A 23,605-nucleotide genomic window follows, 5' to 3' on the forward strand; every position below is an offset into this window, starting at 1 on the left:
TTTCAATTATAAAATGATGTTTTATCTGGATGAGATCATTACATATTTATTTTTTTATAAATTATACATAGAATCACAAAATAAATAGTAACAATATTTTCTTTATCAATGGTTTTTAGCTAATAGAAATTCACAGATTATTTAATATGCATAATATCATATTTTTTATGCTTGTTTATATATTTTTATAATATTATAAAGATAATTTATTCTGTGATTATTTGAAAATTTTGTGATTATAATTTATGCTGTAGAATAGGGATCGAATTTAAATTCGTTATACTTAATAAATATTAAGGGGGGACATGCTCGTCGAAGGTCAAAATTGAGTTTTTATTGTATATTCAAACCATGATCCTGGACACTCCTTAAACGTTGTAGATGATCTATTTATATAATTTTGAAGCCTTATTATCCTTTATAATTATTTTAAACATTTGATGACTGCATGAAGTATTTTTGTTACATAAAATAGTATTCTTTTAAACCTCTCGCTCTAATGTTTTAGAATATAGTCATATTTCGGTACAGAACTGTGCAGTGGTGTTAAGATTTTTTACATTTATTAATTTTTAAACGCATTTATAAAACCATTAGCATAATTTATTACGAGATAATTTTTGTAAAATATTCACGATAAAAAATTATATTGATAATCTCTGTGATCCCAAATTTGACAAGAATTAGGCATTTTATTATTTAAAAAATCGGCAAGATTAACACATTTCAAGATGATTCTAAAGATATTTATTATAAGCTATGTCTTTGACCATTCAAGTGTGATAAAAATCTTATGAATAATGATTGCTTTATAATAATTATTGACCTAAGAATAAGGTGGTGTTTTTTTGAAATACGCCATTTCTTTTGTCATTCCCCAGTGGTTAGGCTACATCATACGGCCGTAGCAATAAATTGACAAACTATAATTGAAGTAGGGAGTAAAATGATATTGACGCGCGTGTTTGAACATGTACCGTTTAAAAAAAAATAAAAAAAAATTCGGTTAAGTACATGTTCAAACACGCGCGTTAACATAATTATACTCCCTACTTTAATTATAGTTTGTCATTTTATGGCTACGGCCGTATGTTGTAGCTTAACTACTAGGGAATGACAAAAGAAATGGCGTATTTCAGAAAAACACTACCTTATTCTTAGGTCAATAATTATTATAAAGCAATCATTATTCATAGGATTTTTATCGCACTTGAATGGTCAAAGACATAGCTTATAATAAATATCTTTAGATTTATCTTCAAATGTGTTAATCTTGCCGATTTTTTGAATAATAAAATGCCTAATTCTTGTCAAATTTGGGATCACAGAGATTATCAAAATATTTTTTTATCGTGAATATTTTACAAAAATTATCTCGTAATAAATTATACTAATGGTTTTATAAATGCGTTTAAAAATTAATAAATGTAAAAAATCTTAACACCACTGCACAGTTATGTACCGAAATATGACTATATTCTAAAACATTAGAGCGAGAGGTTTAAAAGAATACTATTTTATGTATCAAAAATACTTTATGCAGTCATCAAATGTTTAAAATAACTATAAAGGATAATAAGGCTTTAAAATTATATAAATAGATCATCTACAACGTTTAAGGAGTGTCCAGGATCATGGTTTGAATATACAATAAAAACTCAATTTTGACCTTCGACGAGCATGTCCCCCCTTAAACAAAAACAACAAAAATGGTAGACAACGCCATTTTATTTTAATAAAAAATGCCTTTCAAAAACTTCACTGTTGAGGGTAATAGTTAGATGTCCACTTTTTAATCTCTAACGAAAAGGGCTTTAATTTTTTCCTTTTATGATACATATTCAAAAAACGATAATCGAGATTTAAGACTTTGATGTTTTATTTTAAATCTTCAAAGAAGATGCGACTGGTTGGTGATTGAAGTCTGATGTACTCTTTAACGATTGAAATCACAAATAGTCAAACTGGAACATACTGTGGGAATAATCGGACAGCTTGTTTAACAAGCAGGGGATTGATTTCTCCACTCTCGCCACAAATTTAATATTTTAAAATTGTTCATTCATATTTCAATGTTGTCTTTTTACGTTTGAGTGACTTTCAGTTTAGCATTGTAACACCGTATCAGTTTATAATTACTAATAGCCTCATGACTAGGATGTTTCGTGTTTCTAGTGATATATCACGGACATGTAGCAATCTATTTAACTATTCGCGCCGCTATTAGCTCTGTGGCCCTTAATCGTTTTTCACAAAATGTGAATTTCTCTTTTTAAGTTGATTTATTGCTCTGTGACATTCAGAATATTTTTGAATGACTTCACTTACTTTACTAATTTTCTGTTAAGTAGTACATTTTCTTAGCTATTATTTTCATAATAACCCAATGACCCATCATATGATTACATTTTTAACTAGTACCCTCAATTTATGTGAAAATATTTTTTAATAAAATAGGTAAATGTTTATCCTGTATCAATTACTGTAGATGGAAGAATTTAAAAATCGCAAGTTGCAATAAGCAAAAAAATAATTTAGTTGATAAAAAATTATATTCAATATTTTTATTAATTCGTAGATATTAATATTTACCCCATATATACCAAAGGCTGATGTAAAAGCTTTTTTTTTAGTTAGTATTAAGTTTGACATGTCCAATTTTATATTCATCCTTTAGATATAAGTACATCTTATGTGCCAATAAGATTTCTTTACGGTGAAGACATAGAAACCACCTAGAGAATAATAGGTAATGATTTTTATATTAAATATTACATTGAAAATAAAAAGTATTGTTTCATTTCATTATAATACTTAAGGCCTGAACAGAATCGAACTATAAGTGCGAGTGAGAAAGCATTCGGCACGCTTATATCTCCGCAATATGCAGAGTAAGATAGAATTTCTACGGCTGAAGTTTGTAAACGTCGCCGGTAAATATTGATTTGAATGATTACATTCATTTAAAAACTGCGAGCATGTGTTGCTGAAATTTATTGTTTTTGTGAACCCTTCACTACAGGATTTTTTGTATTTGAAATTTTTTTTTCCGAAAATTCCATTTAATTTTGTAGGTACAGTCAGAATTTCTTGTGCACTGCTACATAATAGCGCCTGTACACATGCATGGATTTACTAGCAGGAATAGTGTGTATTTTAAACTATCGTGACAATAACTGTTTACATGTTAAAGTCCTGACTGTCTCTCCAATCTCATTCTTCAAGAGTGAGCGAGGCACGATGTTGTCATTTTATGGTACTATTTGACAGATAGTGAAAATTGGTTAACCTCAAAATTCATTCATAGTTGGTTTTTTTTGCTGGCAGATTTGCCACTATCGTTCAACTGCGCAGGCGCAGATCGAAAAATTCTCAACTGTCGCATGAAAATTCAGAAGCTTCCGAACTTTTTTGATTTATGCATGCAATCTCGCAACTGCAGGATAATACATGTTTACACATACAATTTCTTGTTATGGCCGCGATAATACGTACCGTCAGCAGTAAACCCATGCACATGTAAACGGGGTATAAAACCATAGAGAACATTGTGTAACGTATGTTTTATTATAACAAGCCACAATAAAATGAAAGCCATATTTTTTTATATAATTTATTAATCAAAGTGTACAATTTATGTTTATTTTACACTTTTAATAAGTCATTCAACTGTATATAAATATATAATATATTTACAAGTTAGGTATAGGTATCCTTATCACACCAAATGAATTGTGATCGATGAACAATATAATATATAGGTAGGTAATGAAACAATAGTGTCGATATAATAATAAGACGTTTGTCTCTGCCTCTCAATTCTCACAGGTCACTTATAAATATTACAATAAAAGATTTATATAACATAAAAACGATACAAGTCTGCAATATCTGCAATGACTTAGCAAATCATTGGAAAAATTAAAGTAATTTTTAATCACGTTTATTTGTGGTATTTAAATTACATAAGTCAAACATATCAATTTCACAGGAGAGCACTTGTGAAAAATAAACAACATGTAAATGGTCCTGTTAGATGCAATGTATACATAAATAAACTAAATTAAATACATCAATAGTTATTCTTTTTAATCACCTAGTAAATTAGAATGGATAAAATATCCACAAGGTAAATTTACACTCAACATGAAATTAGTTGAATTTGATTTATGCTGAATTTCAAATCGATTTTAATAACATAAAATATAATTAATGATAATTTACATACTTTTACCAAACGGAAGAGTGAAAAAATGCTATCAAATGATTTTTAAAGCTCATCATTAACCGGTTCTACGCATTCATCGAGTTTTCCCGCTCTATGAGGCCGTGATCGACAGGCCGCACATACAAATTTCGCGAGTTATCCCGTCCGACTTTAAACTCAAATTACTAGCCACTGACGATTGATTTGTATAATTTAAAAAATTAAACACAGTGACATCTGTTTGAATAATCATGAAATACTAAGCCACAAATTATTGGTATTACAGTGATTTTAGTAAGAGCTTCGCTCTAAATTCAATGTGTGTCGTTAAAAATCTGCGGATGAACCCGTCAGATACTGCCATAATAATATCGTTAGGCATAGAAAAGGTTAAAAAAAATAGAGTAATGTACCACAGGTATGTTGTAATTAATATGTTCGACTGTGTTTAGGAAAAAGGGCGTAACCCTCAATTTTTCGAAAAGTGCTTTTATTAGATATTAACAATGTATACAACTAAATATCAACTATATTATATAAACTGCCATATCAGAAATGGCACTGAAAAAGGCATTCACAGCACTAGAAGCCTCTGCCAAAAGAATGGGTTTACAAATAAATGAGGCAAAAACTAAATACATGCCTGTCTATGTCACACCACGAGAAGTCAGACCAAAGTTAGATATTGGCACATACAAGTTTGATACGGTCGACAGTTTCATATACCTTGGATCTCTTGTAACTCGACATAATGATATTACAGAAGAAATCAACAAGAGAATCATGTCTGCGAATAAATGCTACTTTGGCCTGTTAAGACATTTTAAGTCCCGCATACTATCTCGCCGAACTAAAAGCACTCTTTACAAGAGACTTGTAAAGCCAGTGCTCACCTACGCATCGGAAACCTGGACATTAACTCTGCGAAATGAACAAGCCCTGAACATCTTTGAAAGAAAAATTCTCCGCCGTATATATGGAACGATCAGGGATGGCACCAATTGGAGGAGAAGATATAATGCTGAGCTCTATGGGCTGTACGAAGATTGCAGCGCAGTTCAATCAATTAAGATTGGGAGACTGCGATGGCTAGGTCATGTGCACCATATGAATGACAATGAACCGGCAAAGAGAGTGATGTCCAGCAATCCAATAGGACGTAGAAGAAGAGGGAGGCCAAAGATTCGCTGGTTGGATGGAGCTGCCAGTGACTGCCGTATTCTGGGTGTACCAAATTGGAAAGCGGCCACACTGGATAGGGACAGGTGGAGGGAGGAGGAGGAGGAGGCCAGGACCCACACCGGGTTGTCGCGCCCCTGATGATGATGACAACTAAATACACGTTCTATAAAAAGGAAGTAAACCGCAAATGTCGAATTAATATCTAAATTCAGGTTTTAATTGAGATTAATTAAGTTTTAATTTAAGGAAAAAAGCATTTACCTTCAATTTTAATGATTTTTCTGTAATAACGTCTTTAATTATTATTAGATCGAAAATATATTACACCAAATCATCAATCGGTATGCACCCAATGTATGTGCTTATTTTTTTTTTTAAATATTAAACTAAAATCATTCAAAAAACGTTTTTTGCCCCTCCTGTAAAATTTGTTCTGTGAGGGTTATGCCCTTTTTCCTAAACACGGTCGAATTAAATATACATTACATCCCATAAATTTGACATAATTCCGTATAAATATTGATGATAGTTTGATATTTTCTTCCATAAGTTATTTATGGCAAGGAATTTACTGGGTTGCCATGTCAAACAAACCTGCATTCTTTAACTAAATTAACTCATAGTAATGTATAACTCGAAATGAACAGTATTTAGACTAATTTTCATACCTTGTAAGAAATCAGCAAATGCATTGTTCTGACAAAAATATAGATACAGTATTAATAAATTGAATTAAACATCTGAGATCATAGAGGTACAATTTTTTTAAGCATCCATCTCCGTGACTGATCATTTCCAAATCAAATATTTCCTATGGGAAGACAAGATTGTCACAGTGCATTCACTAATGACTTAACAACATTCGCAAACACGTTACATAATCGATACAGTTTTTTTTTAACACAATGTATATAGAAGTCCTTTTGAATTAAAATATGACACGACATTTATGATAAATTGTCACATTTTTATACTGAAGCACACAGTAAATATCTTCTTGTGCTACAATGCGAATATATAGAACGAAATGCAGAACCATAACAATATGTCTCATGTTTTTTCTCACTTCCAATAAGGTGGTTCTAATGATAATATGTATTTCTCTCAAACTAGGTCATCAGTTTTGATATTGTAAGTTAGACGTCTATCTTTTGATTCTGCATTACGCTCACAGTGTCATATTAAAGAAGTTATATATAAATAATGTATAATATCGTTTCCATATGAAAATATCAACATGTCATGTCCGAGTTATCATTTGACTATTGTTTCTGAAGATGCCAGTATCCACAAAAATCGCCTTCTCCTTTTTGATACAGGTACAAGTTAGTATTAGAATTTAACAGTGTGTCAAGTATCAATTATTACTGATAGTGTGAAAATACATAAAAAATATATTATATTATTTAACATTATTCTGTGATGATGATTTCCTTTTGTAAAATTACACAGTAATCTGTAGTCAAAATGGTACTGAGGATTGAACTAATACATGGGCACCGGTGACCAAGTTGAGTAAATCAACTTCAACGATCAACATTCTGTAAATGAGATGTCTCAAATAATTTTTTATTACTATTCCATGAAAAAGTATTGATATTTCTGTATGTTTAACCAAAAAATTTAGTGTAATTGCTTTAAAAATAGTACAGTAAAATTCCGTTAATTCGAAATCAATGGGACAGAAAATCGAAAAAAATTCGAATCACAAAATATAAAATGTCAAGGCAAAAAACAGTAAACCTACTGTCCGACAACAAGATCTTGGCGATAACAGGAAGGCGCTATAGTCGCATTTTGCAACACTGCATTTTGTCGTACCTGTCATGGCGTGCTAGGGACTTGTTTAAATATTGTATGGGCTTGCCTTTTAGATGGGAATCTTTCTTCTCCGCAATAACCAAAAGTTTACTAATAATAATTTGAAAATCATTCTGATTGCTTTAGAAATATTTTTATTATAAAAACTTCAAATTACTTAAATTGATAGATCCGTACACCACGGGAGCGTAAAATGAAATGAATAATTTGGGGGCGTTCCTCATTTGAAAACGCATGTGATATGAGGTATACTGGAGGGGATTGTTAGTTCACAGTTTTAACACATAGACAAGAAGTTCTTGTTAGATAATATAAATAAATTCGCTATAAATAGATTTTATGAATTTTAGCAAAAAATTTCGATCTATGATGAATTTTGAATTAACCGTGTTCTTATTGACGGGGTTTCACTGTAATCATATTTTATACACTATGCCCATACTATATATTCTGACGTGAACAAAATGCTTACATCATTTCATACAATACAGTTAAATGTTTGCATCCTGAATATATAACTCATTTTTTAATAATATGTCAGTCGTACTCGTTTAATCCTCAGCACACCATTAATATCCGTTTACCCTTGAACAGACAGTAAAAATAAAAGTATCTTCTGTCTAATCTGACAGTACCAAAACATAAATGAGGCGTCTAATTCCAAAAAGCGATAAGTCCACATTTGGTCAAAATCGAGAAAAAATACGCACGTATTCTTTGTATAATTTTACACAATATGTATTGATCTATAAATTCCAAAACGCGACATAACCCTATGAAAAAAATATTTTAAGTCTCGGTTTATTACAAAAAGCGCCATGTCCGCGTTTCGTATTATTTAAAGCTTGGTTGATTATTTGCGTGTTTAAGTCAACCAATAAGGGAACGTTCCATATTGAAAAGGGCGTCTCCCATGCTATAGCATCTGGTAAACTCATGACAGTGCCACGGAAATATATGCCTTATGCGGAGTAAATTAAGAAGTGAGCTACAAATAGCGCTACGTCCAATTTTATTTTGTCTATATTTATTACATTTAGGAGTATATCGGCTGAAACAAATTGCCATTTGGTTCTAATTTCGACATAAAATACAACGGAAAAAATAATCTCACGTTAAACAAATAATTGAAGCTTGAAACATAAAAACGTTGTTTCCTGAAAATATTGAATTGTGGACTTGTCGCTTTTTGTAATTAGACGCCTCAAATAACAATATGAATAATCTGGAAAGTATATCAATCTGTAGGCACATAAGAGCCAGACAGATATACAATGAACAATGTTTTAACCAAAATTAAATACATAATTGTGACATTTTAAACAATCGCTGCCATATGAGATGCATTTATCTTAATTCATTCTATATGCAGAGAGATCTACTGGTTTTTAGTGATCAGTGATTGAAAACAGCCTTCGACTTGTCAATTTTACGTGAAAAATTTCAGATGAATCTCTAAAACAAATCGTATATTAAATGTAATAGTGGATTTCAAATTAACTTAAAAACCAAAGTTCAAATGCAGAAAAATTATCCCCTATTGAATGCATTGTGAATACCCAGTTGCCCTGATATTATAGAAAATTAGGTAAACAAAATATTTACAATGCAATCTTTAGTAGGTGTATTTAACAGTTGATCGATGTCTAAATGTATATTGTTTTCGTTCGCTATAATACCTATTACAATTTTGTATTTTTTTGTTTAATAGTTTTTAGTTTTTTAATCTATTTTGGTCAGGGGTTGATATTGCACTCAATCACTGCTCACGAATAACCTTAAAAGGAAAAATAGTAGAAGGAGACACATAACAAAATGAAATGCAGCCGCACTAAATATTAAAGATCGCAATCCGGTGCCATCAATCAACAATCGTTCTGCGATCCAAAGTTAGCGCTGGACGAGGAGCTCTCCTCCTTGGCCCGGTCGTCATCGAAGGGGCTGTACTCCAGTTTCACCTCGTTGACATTCCTCAGGTCCTGGCCGATGTTCAGGCCCACGTCGGCAGGGGATACTTCGAAACTGACAATGCTGTGCTTCGAATGGCGGTGTTTCAGCAGATTGCACTTCTGCACGCACCGGTACGGGCACAGCTCGCACGTAAAGGGCTTGTCTTTACTGTGCAAGTACTGGTGCTTGTTTAAGTTGGCTTTCTGCGAACAGCGATAGCTACAGTCCGTGCATTCGAAGGGTTTTTCTAGTGAATGTTTCTGTTTGTGTTTCATCAAGTTGGTCTTCTGAACACAACGATAATCGCAGACGTCACATGAGAACGGCTTCTCATTTGTATGCAGGTACATGTGCTTTACTAAATTTGGCTTTTGGACCGTCTTATACTCGCAGAAAGTGCAGGCAAAGGGTTTTTCCCCGGTGTGTGTTCTTTCGTGGACCACCAAATTATTTTTTTGGGCGCAGCGGTACTCGCAGTACTGGCAGCGATATGGTTTCTCCTTCATGTGGACCATGACGTGCTTAGCTATGTTGTTCTTCTGGCCAGATTTGTAATCGCAGAAGGCGCAGCCAAAAGGTTTCTCCCCGGAATGTGTCCTCTCATGTATTTTCAAAATGGCCGGCGACTGGCAACTGTAGCGGCAGTTGTCACACGAGTATTTGCCTCGCGATTCAAGGTCATTAAGACCGTCCGTCTCACCCAAGTCTCCCTTGCGCAGCTGAATATCAGTCATGCTCTGAAGGAATCCATTGCAGACAGCCATGTGGTCTTTCAGCGCCACGTCTGAATCGCAGACGAAATTGCACTTCCAACATTTTAACGATAAATTGTTATCCTTTGTCAATTGTAAAGGATTAGCTATATTTTCAGCATTGTTGCCATTACAGAGATCGTGTCTATCTGTAAGAAACGACTTTTGGGATTTTGGATCAAATCTGCCCGCATTGTTCATTCCGTACTTCAAACCGTTCGCCAGAAGACTTTCGATCTTAGAGTTCAACCCGGCGGTGTCATTGTCGATCTTCCTCAATTGAGATTTATCTCCGAAGTCTATGGGTTGATTCGATAGATCATTCGGATTGTGACAGAGTAAAGGAAATCCGTTCATTTTATTGGTGGCGTCGACGGCTTGAGAGAATGTTTCCCCATTCAAGTGTTTGGTTTCATCCAGCATTTGGTTGGTGTCTTTTTTCTTCAAATTATTGGCAGAATGCTGCAATGCCTGCATATCCTTGTTATTAAATGCCACGGGATTCACAGCCGACTCAGACAGCGGCCGCAAATATTGCGTATTGGATGATATGTTTGCATTATTAGAGTACGCCGATAGAAAGCTGCTGGCGATTGCTTGCTGGTGTCTATTGTAGAAGTCCAAAGGCAACACTTGCTGATAGGACGAGGCAGTCGGAAAATTCTGGTAAAGCAGGGAATTGTTGTATGCGGATGTCAGATCCTGGGCGATGGCGTTATTCTGACTCGAACGGCTTATCGATGCCGTATTCGGGATCGGTGGCACTGAAATTTAAAATATTCTATAGTGGCTTAATCGTTTTAAACTAATATCGATGTTTTAAACCAGTGATGTGCATGGAGTAGCCTGAAGATCACTTATGGCATTCTACCAATGGTAAGTTTATCATATTTATGTATTAAGACGGTTAATTGTTACAGTAAGTTAACCGTCTAAACTGTCAAAAAGTGCTATGTTTTAACAGAGGATTTGAAGCCATATAACCACTGGTATCGCGCTATACTAGCTATATAATCAGTTTTATTTAAATTAATTAAAATGCAAACTATGCGACAGTAACAAACAGTACAAGCAAAAAGAGAACAATATCTTACCTGGATCCTGATAGCTGCCATTGCTGACGTATCCCTCTTGTCCTGGCCACAGTGGCCAGTCCTCTGACTCAGTCTTAATCTGAAAGGGAACATGTTGATTGGCATCAAAGTTCTGCTGGGATTGTGACTGCGGTTGCGGCAGAACTGGCGGTTGACTGCGATCGCAGGAAGCTGCGCCTGCGATGAGAGCTGTTTCCGCAACCGATGATTGGGTCACAGACGAACCGTCACCGTTGGTCAGCTGACTGATGGGCTGACTGTTTTCAACAAGTTGCGATTGGATTTCACTGTTTAGTTGCCGGTTGCGAAGACTCTGAAATAAAATAATCACAGTTTAACCTCGATGATATAATGGACTAATGCAGGCGAGCGGGTGTTCATTAATTTCACCCTGCTAAATGTAACCAGAGACTAAAGCTTTGAAGTCAGTTTTTGGTTGATAATTTAATAACGGTTAAGCATGGCCCCCATAAAGCGGGGGGAGACATGGGTCTAGTCAGGGGGCCCCGGGAATAGGGGGGGGAGGGTGGCAGGTCGGCCAGTTAAGTGAAATAAATACACACCACAAATTTGTTAGTTTGAGTAAAATTTAAATTTGAGTAAAAAGTCACTTGCGGGTGCTACTTTACTTAAAAATGCATAAATTGATTTGGTTCTTGTCTGTTTAGTGGAAGCCAGCAGCAAACAAATTTTGAAAATAGCCTATATATTGGATAATTTGTTAGGTTAGGTTAGGTTAGGTTATCATTCTTGAATTCATGAATTTTGACAAAATCGGCGATGAAAATTGCCGCTGTTCCCGACTGGCTTGCAACAAACAAACTTGTATCGTTGTTTTTTTATTGTGAATCGAATATGTTTTTATTTGATTTCCTTTTCATAAATCATGTTAGTTTCATACCTCGTATTTTAGGATTGATATGTATTTTTAAATCTTCCTATCTTCTCCTAAACACTCTTGGCCTCATTATTAAAAGTTAAAGCTGAATGTGGCCTGTAAGTCTGAAAAAATTGCCGATCCCTATCTAAGACGGTTCATCCCAACAAAACTTTTAAACGCGCTAAACAATTGAAGATCTTGGCATAAAAACAGCAAATGTCACAAAGGTCATTTTTTTCAGGAGAGGGTAAAAACATAATATCTTGGTTGTCAAACACATTTTTAATAATTTGACAATGAAGATTCATGGAGGAGCCTTATATGCACTGTATGTATGTAAATAAAATATCAAATTGATGTTTGTTAAATAGATATTTAAAAAGAAATGAATGTGACATTTGCTGTTTTTACACAATTTTTGGACCTTTGTCGTTTTTATAACAAAATTGAAAACATGGAACAGCAAATAGTATGAATAAAATTATAATTTTATTAAATAAAACAAAAAATATATATTTCTGTTATTTTTTAATCATAATACTACATTTAAGAAGGTTTTGACACATCATAACCAATTATTAAGCTACGTACTTACATGTTTTAAAAAAATCTTCAATTAAATATTTAAAATAAAATCAATCATGTGCATATTACTACTGATTAGTCTTGATCACTCACACCTTCACTGTCTTCTTCAACGTTATCATTTGTATCATTGTCACACGGCAAATTTTCATAAAATGATGCATTTATTGGATTTTGTAAATACTTAGTTAATTTTAAAATATCTTTTTTCTTTGCGCCTTTCAATGGAATTAAGCCATCATATGCTGGCTTAAATGCAATCGTGACTGGCATTTGATGTCTTTTCACTATATTGAATCTATCCCACAGTCCAGAGAAACTGAGATGTTTGCAAAGCACTTCTCCCTTACAATCCTTGTCTATTTTGTACATTCTAACTTGCCTAAGATGAAAATCTCTGCCGAAGGATGACTTAAAGTAAGGCTTTAACGTATCTTTAATATTTAAAAAATCTTTTTGCTCCGGTTTCTCCAGAATAAAGGGCCCAGGAGTTTTTCTGGCATCCAATACAACTTTATCCCAATCCTCTGGCACGTCTGCAAGGATTGTTTTCCTTGCACTGCTGAACAAATGAAAGTCAGCGTCATTTGGTAAAAATGTGTGCCCTCTGATAGGAAATATATGGATGACTCGTTCAATTTTTTTTAATACATGTACCACCATATACCAAAACCAAATCATAACAAAATTTTTGTTTTGTCCAGCACATCCGTCACTCAAAATATACAATGTTTTCGTGCCTGCTGGCAGATGGTGGTTTATGTAATGTAGTAACAAAGATGTTACATCATTTTGACCTCGTTTGGCGAATCCTTCATGATACGTGTACATATATACATCATTTCTGGCTAGGTCATGTATCCCAAAAATGTAATACCATAGCTGTCTGGAATAAAATACCGCATTTGTTACCATATTCGGTAAAGGCAAATTTTGCATAAAATCAAACGATATGACTGTGGTATCACTTGAACCACTTGCGAGTTCTTTTAATCTTCGCTTCGTTGTAGTAAACTGTTGTGCTTTAGCCAGGTGAAGTTGATAATCTATCTCAATCTTACGTTTTTCATCTTCAGAGAGATCGGGTAATTTCAGTTTGGTTGTAACTGAATCACAGTATGAACACGTATCGCTTCGAGGAGCTCCAAATGACAAATTATATCTAGTTGTAAATACTCTGTAGTATGTGTCATAGTTTAGTTGAAGCCTGTATTTACTTAAAAACATCTCGTGCATTTTCATAATAGTCAAATTTTCCGGAAGATACCTAACATTCTTATTTTTCGCGAAAGAATAATGACTTTGACGTGCCTTAAATGATTGTATATGAATGTGAATCAACTGAATCACTGATTCAGGCACTGCTCTTGGGCGATTTGGATGCTTTCCTCGTTTGTCCATAGAAGCCGAACCCGAAAATGTGATGTTGTCTTGAATACGTCGCAGCCGGGAATGCGTAATACCATGTATTGCCACAAATGCCTTCATACAGACTTCTTCGTTAATACCATCAGATGTAGATCGTATCTAAAGTAAATAAAGAGAAAAAATAATTAGTTTTTCAAACACATTATCATTAGGTATAATAGGTGTAATGCCTAATTTGAATGTACATTTTTTATTAATTCAATGAATACTCACTTTATATTTATATGATGCTGAATGCTTGAATATACCATGATCATTGACATCATTTATTATTATCGGAGTATTTTTTCTCGGACGTCTTCTCTTGATCGGTACTACTTCTATACATCCAGATATATAGCCATCTTGTTGATTTTTAGAATCCATTTCATAAAAATTCTCAAATATTTCTTTCCGTAAATCTTCATTTATTTTTGTAAAACAATGAAACCTCTTGCACCTGGAAACATAATAATCAATTAAGTACAATCCTACATAATATACTTTATTACAATCATACATACATTTACATAAAACAACATAGTAAATACAATGCTTTGCATTCGAAAGAAGTCATAACTTCAAAGTAATCACAGCCATTGTGAACTAAATTTAATCACACAAACTATTCAGCATGGTAAATATTTTAGTACGTATTAATAATGTATAAGTTTTTAATTGAATATATGTTATGAAAACATAATTATTCCTACCTGCAATCTTCACCGATAACTTTTTTTGAGAGTCGTTTCCCAACATGATTGACATGATCACTTCCCTTTATTTTGGCGGTTTTTATTAATGTTTGCTTGGTTTTATTAACTTTTCTCTTACGAGGCGTTTCGGATGTCTGTATCCTATTACATTCCATGATAAAATATACAAACAATCGTTAAGGAACTTCATAAAATGGCAATGCCAATGACTGAACGAATGAAAGATAATTTTGACAGGTCAGGCACTAACAAGTATGGAATGTATACTAACGCCTAACGCCGCCTGGTGATAAAAGTGTGGAACTACTGGACCTTTGTTGTTTTCAAACAAAATTCCTTGGACTATTGCTGTTTTTAGAAAAGTGGCATATTTTTGAGAGCGGATTTGAGGGACTTACGATTTTTTAAAAAAATATATCTTTGCACAGTTGTATGTAACCATACACAGGGAATATAGAAATGCAATAAAATGAAAATGGAAAAAAGTGGACATTTGATGTTTTTATGCCAAGATCTTCAATTAAGATTGGGAGACTAGGCTGGTTAGGTCATGTGCACCATATAAACCTCAATGAACTGGCAAACTCTTGATAAATACATACATATTTGGAATGACAGCATTTTAAACTGTCCGTATGTACTGCTTTTCAACATCTATTAATTAGATGAAAAGGCTCTATTTAATTAGTGTCAAATGAAAAAAAATATGAAAAATATAACTACTTAGGTACTTACTTAAATTAACTGACCTATTTATTATTATATGAATATCTCAATTAATAATTTCGTCCACAGCAAATTTACTACAGGGGGGGTAATAAATTATATTTTATATTATAAATCGTTGACATTAATAATTCTTTGAGCAAATATTTTATGTCATTTACGTTTTTTTTTTTGACAAATTAACGTTTAAGTAACAAAATTAATCATGTTGGATTGATGGATTGAAATTGTGATTTGACATTCGGAGTGGGTACATTCATACATTATCGTCACCCCGATGTTAAATCATAGTATTGAAATGAAACCCACCTTTGTTATGAACGCATTATAAATATCATCATCGAGACCCAAATTTAGCAGATCTTCACGCTTAATAAAGGCCATTTTGGGTCAACATATTCATCAAAAGCTCACGCTCCGTCCATCGCAATTATAACAACGCAGCCATTATCATAACACAACATAACCTAAAATTTATATAAAACAAACACACTACTGTTATTAAAGTTCTTCGTAAGTTATTTTTGCTCTAATTAATAAATGTAATGTATTAATTAATACATGAAATAATTGGGAATCAATAATAAAGGCAATTATAGGATAATTATGACAGATCAACACAAGAGGGTTTAGTCTGTGGAATTCCAAAGACAATGATTTATGTGTTGTTTTTATGGCTTTTGAATATTTAAAAATATATATTTAATTATTAACCCTTTAATTCGCGGTAGTAATTTCGAAAAATCGATATAATAATAATGCATGTAGGTACCTATTAATTATATAATCATCCGTAATTATTCATATTTCAATGGGATATAATAATATATTCTTTGGAAGTGATTTATTGTACCTATTCACAATATTTTTAATAAATGTAATCATGGTAAAGATGTTCTCATACATATTAGTTTTTTTTATACGGCTGATCAGCGAAAATATCACAATTGAGGTTGACATTTACTTTTATTCCATTTTTTCATCATCTGCTGAAACAAACTGACGTAATATGATTATTTAGATAGAATTTGACAGTGAAGTCCTCTTCTCACCAAAGCCCTCTATTGGCTGCACGCACACATAGATTATTTCCGAAATTACAAATGCACGTCTATGAATAAATCCCATTTATTTTTATTTGCTATTGTAATCGTTTCACGTACAGACGTGTTTAGCACAATACTGGAAAGATGGAAATAGATATCGGAAGTAAGTTTGTATAATAATTTATTATAGCAAATTAATATTCTTCTGCCTAATTCTTTAATGTCCCTCATATCGCGATAAAAGTAGGTATATTGTTTTCATCAATAATTATTGTCTACTTTTTGGAATATTTAATATTATTTATTATGTACTTATTACAATTTATAAATAGGACCGTATCTAATAAATTAATATTTTTCTGCCAACTTGTCGCGAATACCTACCTACCTACTAATTAAATTGTATTGTTTTCATCATAATAATAATCCACTTTTTGGAATTTATTATATAATTTATTAGCTAGGTACTTACATAGTATAAGTAAGTAAGTCATGGACCGCACATGGGGGGGGGGCTGACAGGACTCTAGCCTGGGGGCCCGGCGTGGCGGGTCGACCAGCTAAGTGAGATTAACACACATAAATTTACTCTAAAAATAAAAAAAAATATGTCGTTATCCTTGTTAATTTGATGTGATATGATGATTGATAAAATATACTTAAATTATGACCGTGTAGAATTTGGGAAACACTACTGTAAAGCATCACATTGCCCTTAACCTTAGCGATACGTGGGTGGGCTCGTGAAAGATCCTGGCATGGGGGCCCGCTTCAGGATGTGGGACTGTGAAGTAGGTACCTCCTATATACTAAACAATACTAACTACTATTATTATACCTCACCTTATTTCATAGATAACGTACCTAATAATGTTGTCATCTACATTATATATTACAAATTAATAGGTAGGTACCTACCTACATCTAAAACAATAATGGCGCGAACATATTACTACCATGTCACATACTGTGATGGTAATGTGTTCAGGCCATTAATTATACAAGTCTACCTACTTCAAGTCAGAATTGACTTGAAATAATCATTATTTAATTTAGTGGTTATTTTTAACAGTATTGTTAGGAATAATGTTTTCTGTATTGATTAATTATCTAAAGACCACATAGGTAATTAATTAATCTTTAATTGAAAAAATAATATACTTATATTATTGTATTTTATGATATTATTGTGATGTGTATATTATTTACAATATTTTTTTAATTTATGAAGATAAATTAATAACATAAAATAATAGTACTTAAGTAAGAAGTAGTAAATTGACGTTTTTTTATATTATTTTAGTAAGTATCTAAATTTAAAAGAGTACCTATGTAGTATTTAAATGCATATTATTATTTTTTAATGAATCATAAAAAATATTTTTTATGAGTATTTTTTTGCTTTAGCTCAGTGTGTAGCTACAAAATGAATAATACCTCATGATGATATTATAATATTAATTGCATGGTTTATACTCTGGTGTGGTAATAGTAATAATATTGTATTTTCTCTTGTTATATTATGAGAATGCGTAATAAAAAATCATATCTAATACCTAGGTATATAGTTGTTAAGTAATCACTACAGCACAGTGCCAATTCACAGTTCTTAAACATCCTAATTCCCATTCCCCTATCTAGAAGTATAAAAAAAATGCAAATACAATCATACTACTGTTGACTTACAGTCGTAAAAAAATCATAGTTTTAAATTGGTATTGCAAAACTTTACTTGTAGATTTCAAGGCGATCAGAAGTCATGATTTTAACATAAAATTAATGTTACATTTTGCATATTGTTTTAAAACAATTGTATATTTTTAATAGGTATACTTTCAACTGCCTATCGATTGTAAAAAATATTTCACAATTATTTTATTTAATTTTTCCAACATTCTTAATAAGTCTGTGTTAGTGGAACTATTAATTTGTGAATAAGTCCTCATAGCCTAATGGCCGGTTTGGACCCGTCGAGTGATTTAGTAGAGTGGCGAGTGATTTAGTGTATTAGTAACTAAAAAGTGTCCGAACACACTGCATTAGTGAGTGACGTGTCAAAATGAACAGAGCGACAGATATTTCAAAACTAACACCATTCCCGGGACACGAGAGTGCTTCCGTCTGTCAGATAAAATTGTAACTTCAAAAAGAATTCGAATATCACGATACAAAAACGGCGTTGACTTAATTGAATCGATTTATGCTGCAAATTCCTATTGATGAATACTAATTTACATAGGATACCTATTATATTTTTGTGGTTTCATAAATTTTTGTATGCTTAGGTAATAAATAGGTACTTTATGCTCCATGGTCCTTACTGACTAGGTATACAAAATAAACGGAATGATAAATGAATGTAACTTATAATTATTCTTATGAACACTAGGATAATGTGTACCTACCTATTTACCTATTCTCAATAACAACAAGTTTTCTGTGAAATGTTGCCATTATTATTAATTATCAACGTATTAATCAACAAATTATCCACACTACCTACCGACATGACATAATATTCTTCATACTGAGTATAGAAAATAAACGGAATAATAAATGAATATAACTTATAATATAATTTACCAATCCTCAATAACAACAAGCTTTCTGTGAAATATTGCCTTTTATCTATGGATCCTATTAACACACGTTCGCGACGGTTATCTTAATGTTTGTCGCATTGAACTATAATAATTATAAGTTATATTATTTTGAGTAGTATCTTTGCTCCAACGCTGTGCCATTTCTACGGTAGCCGGTGACTAATGAACTCGCCTGGTCAGACTTGTTTAGTGGCTTGTTTAGTATTTAGTGAGAGGTGGTGGGGGTTGCTACTCGGCCGAAATAATAGAATAAAATGGATCGACTGGACTGACCATTTTACTAAACTACTCAACTAAATTTGTCTGTTGAGACACGTTTATTTATCAAATCACTCGCTACTCGACTAAATCACTGTTACAGTCCGAACAAGCCTTTAGTCAGGGTTGGCGAACCTTTTTACGTTCACGTACCAAAATCTCCTAAATATTATTTTTTGACTGTTTGACGTGCCGAGCAGTTTTTCATAGGGAAAAAATTGTTTTAGAATTCTATTAAAAAAGTTCAACAAAATATAATTGAGTTATTGAGTATTTCTGTATTACCGCCGGAATTGGTCCGGTCAGAAGAGGCATTCTCTCGCTACAGTGGTCGCAAGCATTGGTAAATCGATCAAAATGAGAGTTTCGGGGTGCGGCTTCTCCCGCTGCCTGATGAGCTCAGTGCGATAATAATATGTGTGACGCATAAAAGGCTAAAGACTGGCCTGTGCAGTTTTAATTAAACGTAATGCTTATTCTCGAATAGTATCTGCCTGCTATTTTTCTACAATGCGATCTGTCATTTATGGATCGATTGGTAAATATTATTAAGGCCATGCATTAGTTGAGGCACGGTCTAAAAAGATCGTTGCTAGGCGATGTGCGGATTGCGGGTCGCGGGTGAAAATGACGCCTGTCAAACGAAATATTATTTCTCATATAAATCCAACATACGTCCATTTTATGTTCTGTTTATTATTCTATTAGTATCAATAATAATATATTCATTGACATGTTTGCTTTTTAAAGTAAATGGGTAAAGTTTTTAGTCATCTTTACACGATTTTAGAATTAATTGGCCCGTCGCCATCACGCAGCAAAGTGACGTGCGTCCGACTCCACGTTCTCTCAATGAATGCAAAGCAAGTACAAATTTTCGTCGCGCGTACAGTTGAACATTATTTGGCGTTTCACTGATGCGTCACCTTAAACACCGAAGAAAACACACATAGCTATGTGGCAATGTCGTCCTTATTTTTTAATATCAACATAAAACATTTGCGTGCCATGCAAAATCATCTCACGTGTCACTAGTGGCACGCGTGCCATAGGTTCGCCATCACTGGCCTAAGTAGTCACTTTGTGAACACGCTTATCATTGTCTCTTTCTCTGTCTGTTGTTCGAATTGTTCAATATAATATTTTAAGGACAAAAAAATAGTTTCTACATTATTTAAAAGCACCTATAGTATTATATTATTAATAGATGCTCTCATCATGAACCAGAGATAGAACATACGTTTCGGCAAGCGACATGTTAACGTTGCAAATGTCGACTGCACTTATATCAAGCCTATTTCATTACATTCTCTCACTCGGTGCTTATCCGACTGTCTTATTTCGTGCCAAAACAATCAAACCTCTCGGTAATATGGTATGTTTAGTGTTACAATAATAAATTCATAGCCTAAATTACCTAAAATTATATTATGTAATATAAATCAATAATCTTTTACAAACTCAGGAAACCTTATTTTTCATTTTTTTTTTGCTTGAATCTTATCATATCTGATACACTAAATGTTTTCATATGCCTTAAAATGCCTAAAGTAAAATGCACAATTTTTTTCTGAGAATAGTGAGTTATCTCATAGTCATGACCACTATAACGTAATATAACATTGACGAGAAAGCAATAAACAAATAATAATATTCCTTGTTATCAGTTTTCATTTAGCTCTACCTACATTGAACAATGACTATTTTGGTGTCATGCTGGCAAGTCACCCTGATGTGAAATCCCATAAATACAATCCACCATATTATAAATATTTATATCTCATTGTATGTTTTTATTTATAAAAATAGAAACACTTCCGGTTTTAATATTTATTCAGAGTTCACAGAGATTAATCAACAATAACAGAGAATACTTCAAACGGTACACGAAAACAGATTAACAAGGTAATATGACTCGTTTGACCAAATAACCAGATGAACTTGCCAAAGAATTAGTTCTGTTCAGGTAGGTATCACATTTGACAACTAGAAACCTAACTTATCACTAGAAATGAATCTCAATAGTGTAAGGTGAAAGTTTCAAAATAGAGGACCTGTATGATTAAAAAGGTCAGAGCTAATCAGACTAAGCTGACTGGCTGTAAGTTTACTTTCTCTCTCTATCACGAATGTGACGGGGCTGGCAGGTTACTTGGCTACTACAAAGGGAGTCTCAATATCAAAAATCTTGTTAACTGGTAGTCTATGGATTATCCACAGTTTTTTTAATTAACTCTTTTAATGCAATTTTTAAGAGTAATTAATTAATGACAAAACAAGTTACTTTTACACATTACCTGTATAATTATCTTTTCAGATTTGAGATCGGTATACAGAGATAGAAGTGAAGTATTCCTCATCGAGCATCTGGTTTCCAAAGAACCCATTGGACAATTTCACGCTTGGTTCGAAGAGGCTAAGTCCAATTCTAAAATATTGGAGCCAAATGCCATGTGTTTATCGACAGCGTCCAAGTGAGGAAGTATTTTAATGTATTAACTACAATAAATTATTAATACTGTCTGATTAATTGAAACATATTGTATCAAATAGTTTTCAATTTAATAGAAGTACTATTCATATGAAAATGTGAGGAATCTTTTTCATTTTAGTAATAAAACAAGCGTATTAATAAAGGTAACAATTTGAAAGCATATCTTGAGACAATTCTATGTATGTATAGGTAAGCATAGGGACGTCAAAAAAGTATTGATACTTTCTTTCAATACGATACCGATACCAGGTTTTTCATTCACATCACAGCCCTAGATACATACATAATGCGATGTGAAAAAAATTCCACATTGTTTCAGGAATGGTATACCATCAGGTCGGTTTGTTCTCTGCAAAAGCTATGGAACGAATGGTTTTAAATTCTTCACTAATTTGGGAAGTCGAAAAGCTGCAGACCTAGTAAGTATAACAGATTATAATATGCGCATTAATATTTAACAAAGTATTGCCAGCTGATGTCACCCAATGCGACCTGTTAAATCCATAAGAGATTCAAAACATTGGGTTCGGAGTACAACAAAATAAAGGAAAAAACTGTAAATTACATAAACAATCTTTATTTAGAATATGTATTTATCTTAAATCTAATGTCTGTTTTAAAAAAATGTCTAGAAATACCGACAATTTTTTTTTATTTAACTTATTGTTAAGACTACATACTATCACGTAGTAGATAGTCACAATCACGTAGCGAGGCGTGAAGCGTGCAGTGTGGCCATTGCGATATAATAGTGCGTTCATTCACTAGGATATGTCACCTAGCACGTAGCCACCAAGCAAGGCACCTGCCTATGTTGCCGAAGCCTAATAAGGTAGATAAATCATAATATAGGTAAATTTATCTAAAGAGTACATATTTATTCACAATTTCATAGAAAGACAACCCTAACGCTGCGTTAACACTGTACTGGGAAGTACTAAACCGGAGTGTGCGCATTGAAGGCACAATCTCTATGGTGTCTGAAGAAGAAGCTGAACAATATTTCCACTCTCGCCCTGTTGCCAGTCAAATAGGAGCGTCATCAAGCCATCAGAGTCAACCGATACCAGCCCGAGAGATTTTATACCAAAAGATAAAAACCTTTGAAGAGGGGTATGTTAAGAAAGGACTTGAAGTTCCAAAGCCTAGTTATTGGTAAGTAAACAAACGAACAGTGGCAAAGAGCCCATCTCTAAATCCATTGTGCTGTGGGTTCAAATCCTACATTCAGCAAAAATCACATCCTTTTTTAATGTGCGTTTGATCCAGAGGAAGGACACAATGGCTATAATATATCATTTCTTTCAAATTATAAAAATAAGTTTCCTTTATTTAGTAATATCTTCTTCTTCCTGGTGATTTCTATGTGGGTCTCAGCCTCCTTCAGCATCTGCCTGCATCCAGGTCTGTCCAAAGCCACTTCCCTATTTCCCTCTAGTTTAGGACGTCCAAAGTCTTTAAATCCAAATCAACACTATCCCTCCATCTTGCACGAAGTTGACCAGATCTCCGTTTGCCTTCCGGTTTACCAAATGTCAGTTTCTTTATCATGCATGACCCGTCCATCCTGTGTACATAGCCCAGCCATTTAAGGCTTATTTGGTTATTTCTTTGCTACTACTATTAAAGTTTTACGGTTTCTTTTTCATATTTCGTTTTAGGGGCGGCTATTTGCTTACTCCAAATTCAGTTGAGTTCTGGCAGGGACAGAAAGATAGGTTGAGTGACAGGATCAGGTTCCGGCGACCATCAGCAAATGAAGTCCCAGATGGTATTCTTTTACATCAGGGAGAAGATGGATGGGTGTTTGAACGTCTCGCGCCTTGAATATTTTAATATCAGCCGTTATTCGAAGATGTATCCGACAACTTACCTATAATATTA

At 33.3% G+C, this 23,605-nt stretch overlaps 2 protein-coding genes and 1 long non-coding RNA gene across 3 annotated transcripts; 1 reads left to right on the forward strand and 2 right to left on the reverse strand.

Annotated features, from left to right (window-relative positions):
- Nucleotides 1–5,255: 5,255 nt before the first annotated feature.
- On the reverse strand, nt 5,256–15,975 carry LOC147065284 (uncharacterized). Its single transcript, XM_085956719.1, has 3 exons — nt 15,630–15,975; nt 11,007–11,319; nt 5,256–10,676 (listed from the first exon to the last, which is right to left on the reverse strand). Exons 1-3 carry the CDS (start codon nt 15,702–15,704, stop codon nt 9,076–9,078), a joined length of 1,989 nt encoding a protein of 662 aa, XP_085812845.1. The 5' UTR covers nt 15,705–15,975; the 3' UTR covers nt 5,256–9,075.
- On the reverse strand, nt 12,398–15,101 carry LOC147065285 (uncharacterized). The gene is made up of 3 exons (XR_015071772.1): nt 14,592–15,101; nt 14,113–14,338; nt 12,398–13,998 (listed from the first exon to the last, which is right to left on the reverse strand). It is a non-coding gene; the product is annotated as an uncharacterized LOC147065285 (long non-coding RNA).
- Nucleotides 15,976–16,376: 401 nt separating the features above from the next.
- On the forward strand, nt 16,377–23,605 carry LOC147065286 (pyridoxine/pyridoxamine 5'-phosphate oxidase-like). Its single transcript, XM_085956884.1, has 5 exons — nt 16,377–16,529; nt 21,545–21,701; nt 22,041–22,140; nt 22,617–22,876; nt 23,383–23,605. Exons 1-5 carry the CDS (start codon nt 16,511–16,513, stop codon nt 23,546–23,548), a joined length of 702 nt encoding a protein of 233 aa, XP_085813010.1. The 5' UTR covers nt 16,377–16,510; the 3' UTR covers nt 23,549–23,605.

The sequence above is a fragment of the Rhyacophila brunnea genome, unplaced genomic scaffold (genome assembly GCF_057557595.1).
Source record: "Rhyacophila brunnea isolate RB1 unplaced genomic scaffold, BYU_Rbru_1.0 scaffold_6, whole genome shotgun sequence".
Classification (NCBI taxonomy): domain Eukaryota; kingdom Metazoa; phylum Arthropoda; class Insecta; order Trichoptera; family Rhyacophilidae; genus Rhyacophila; species Rhyacophila brunnea.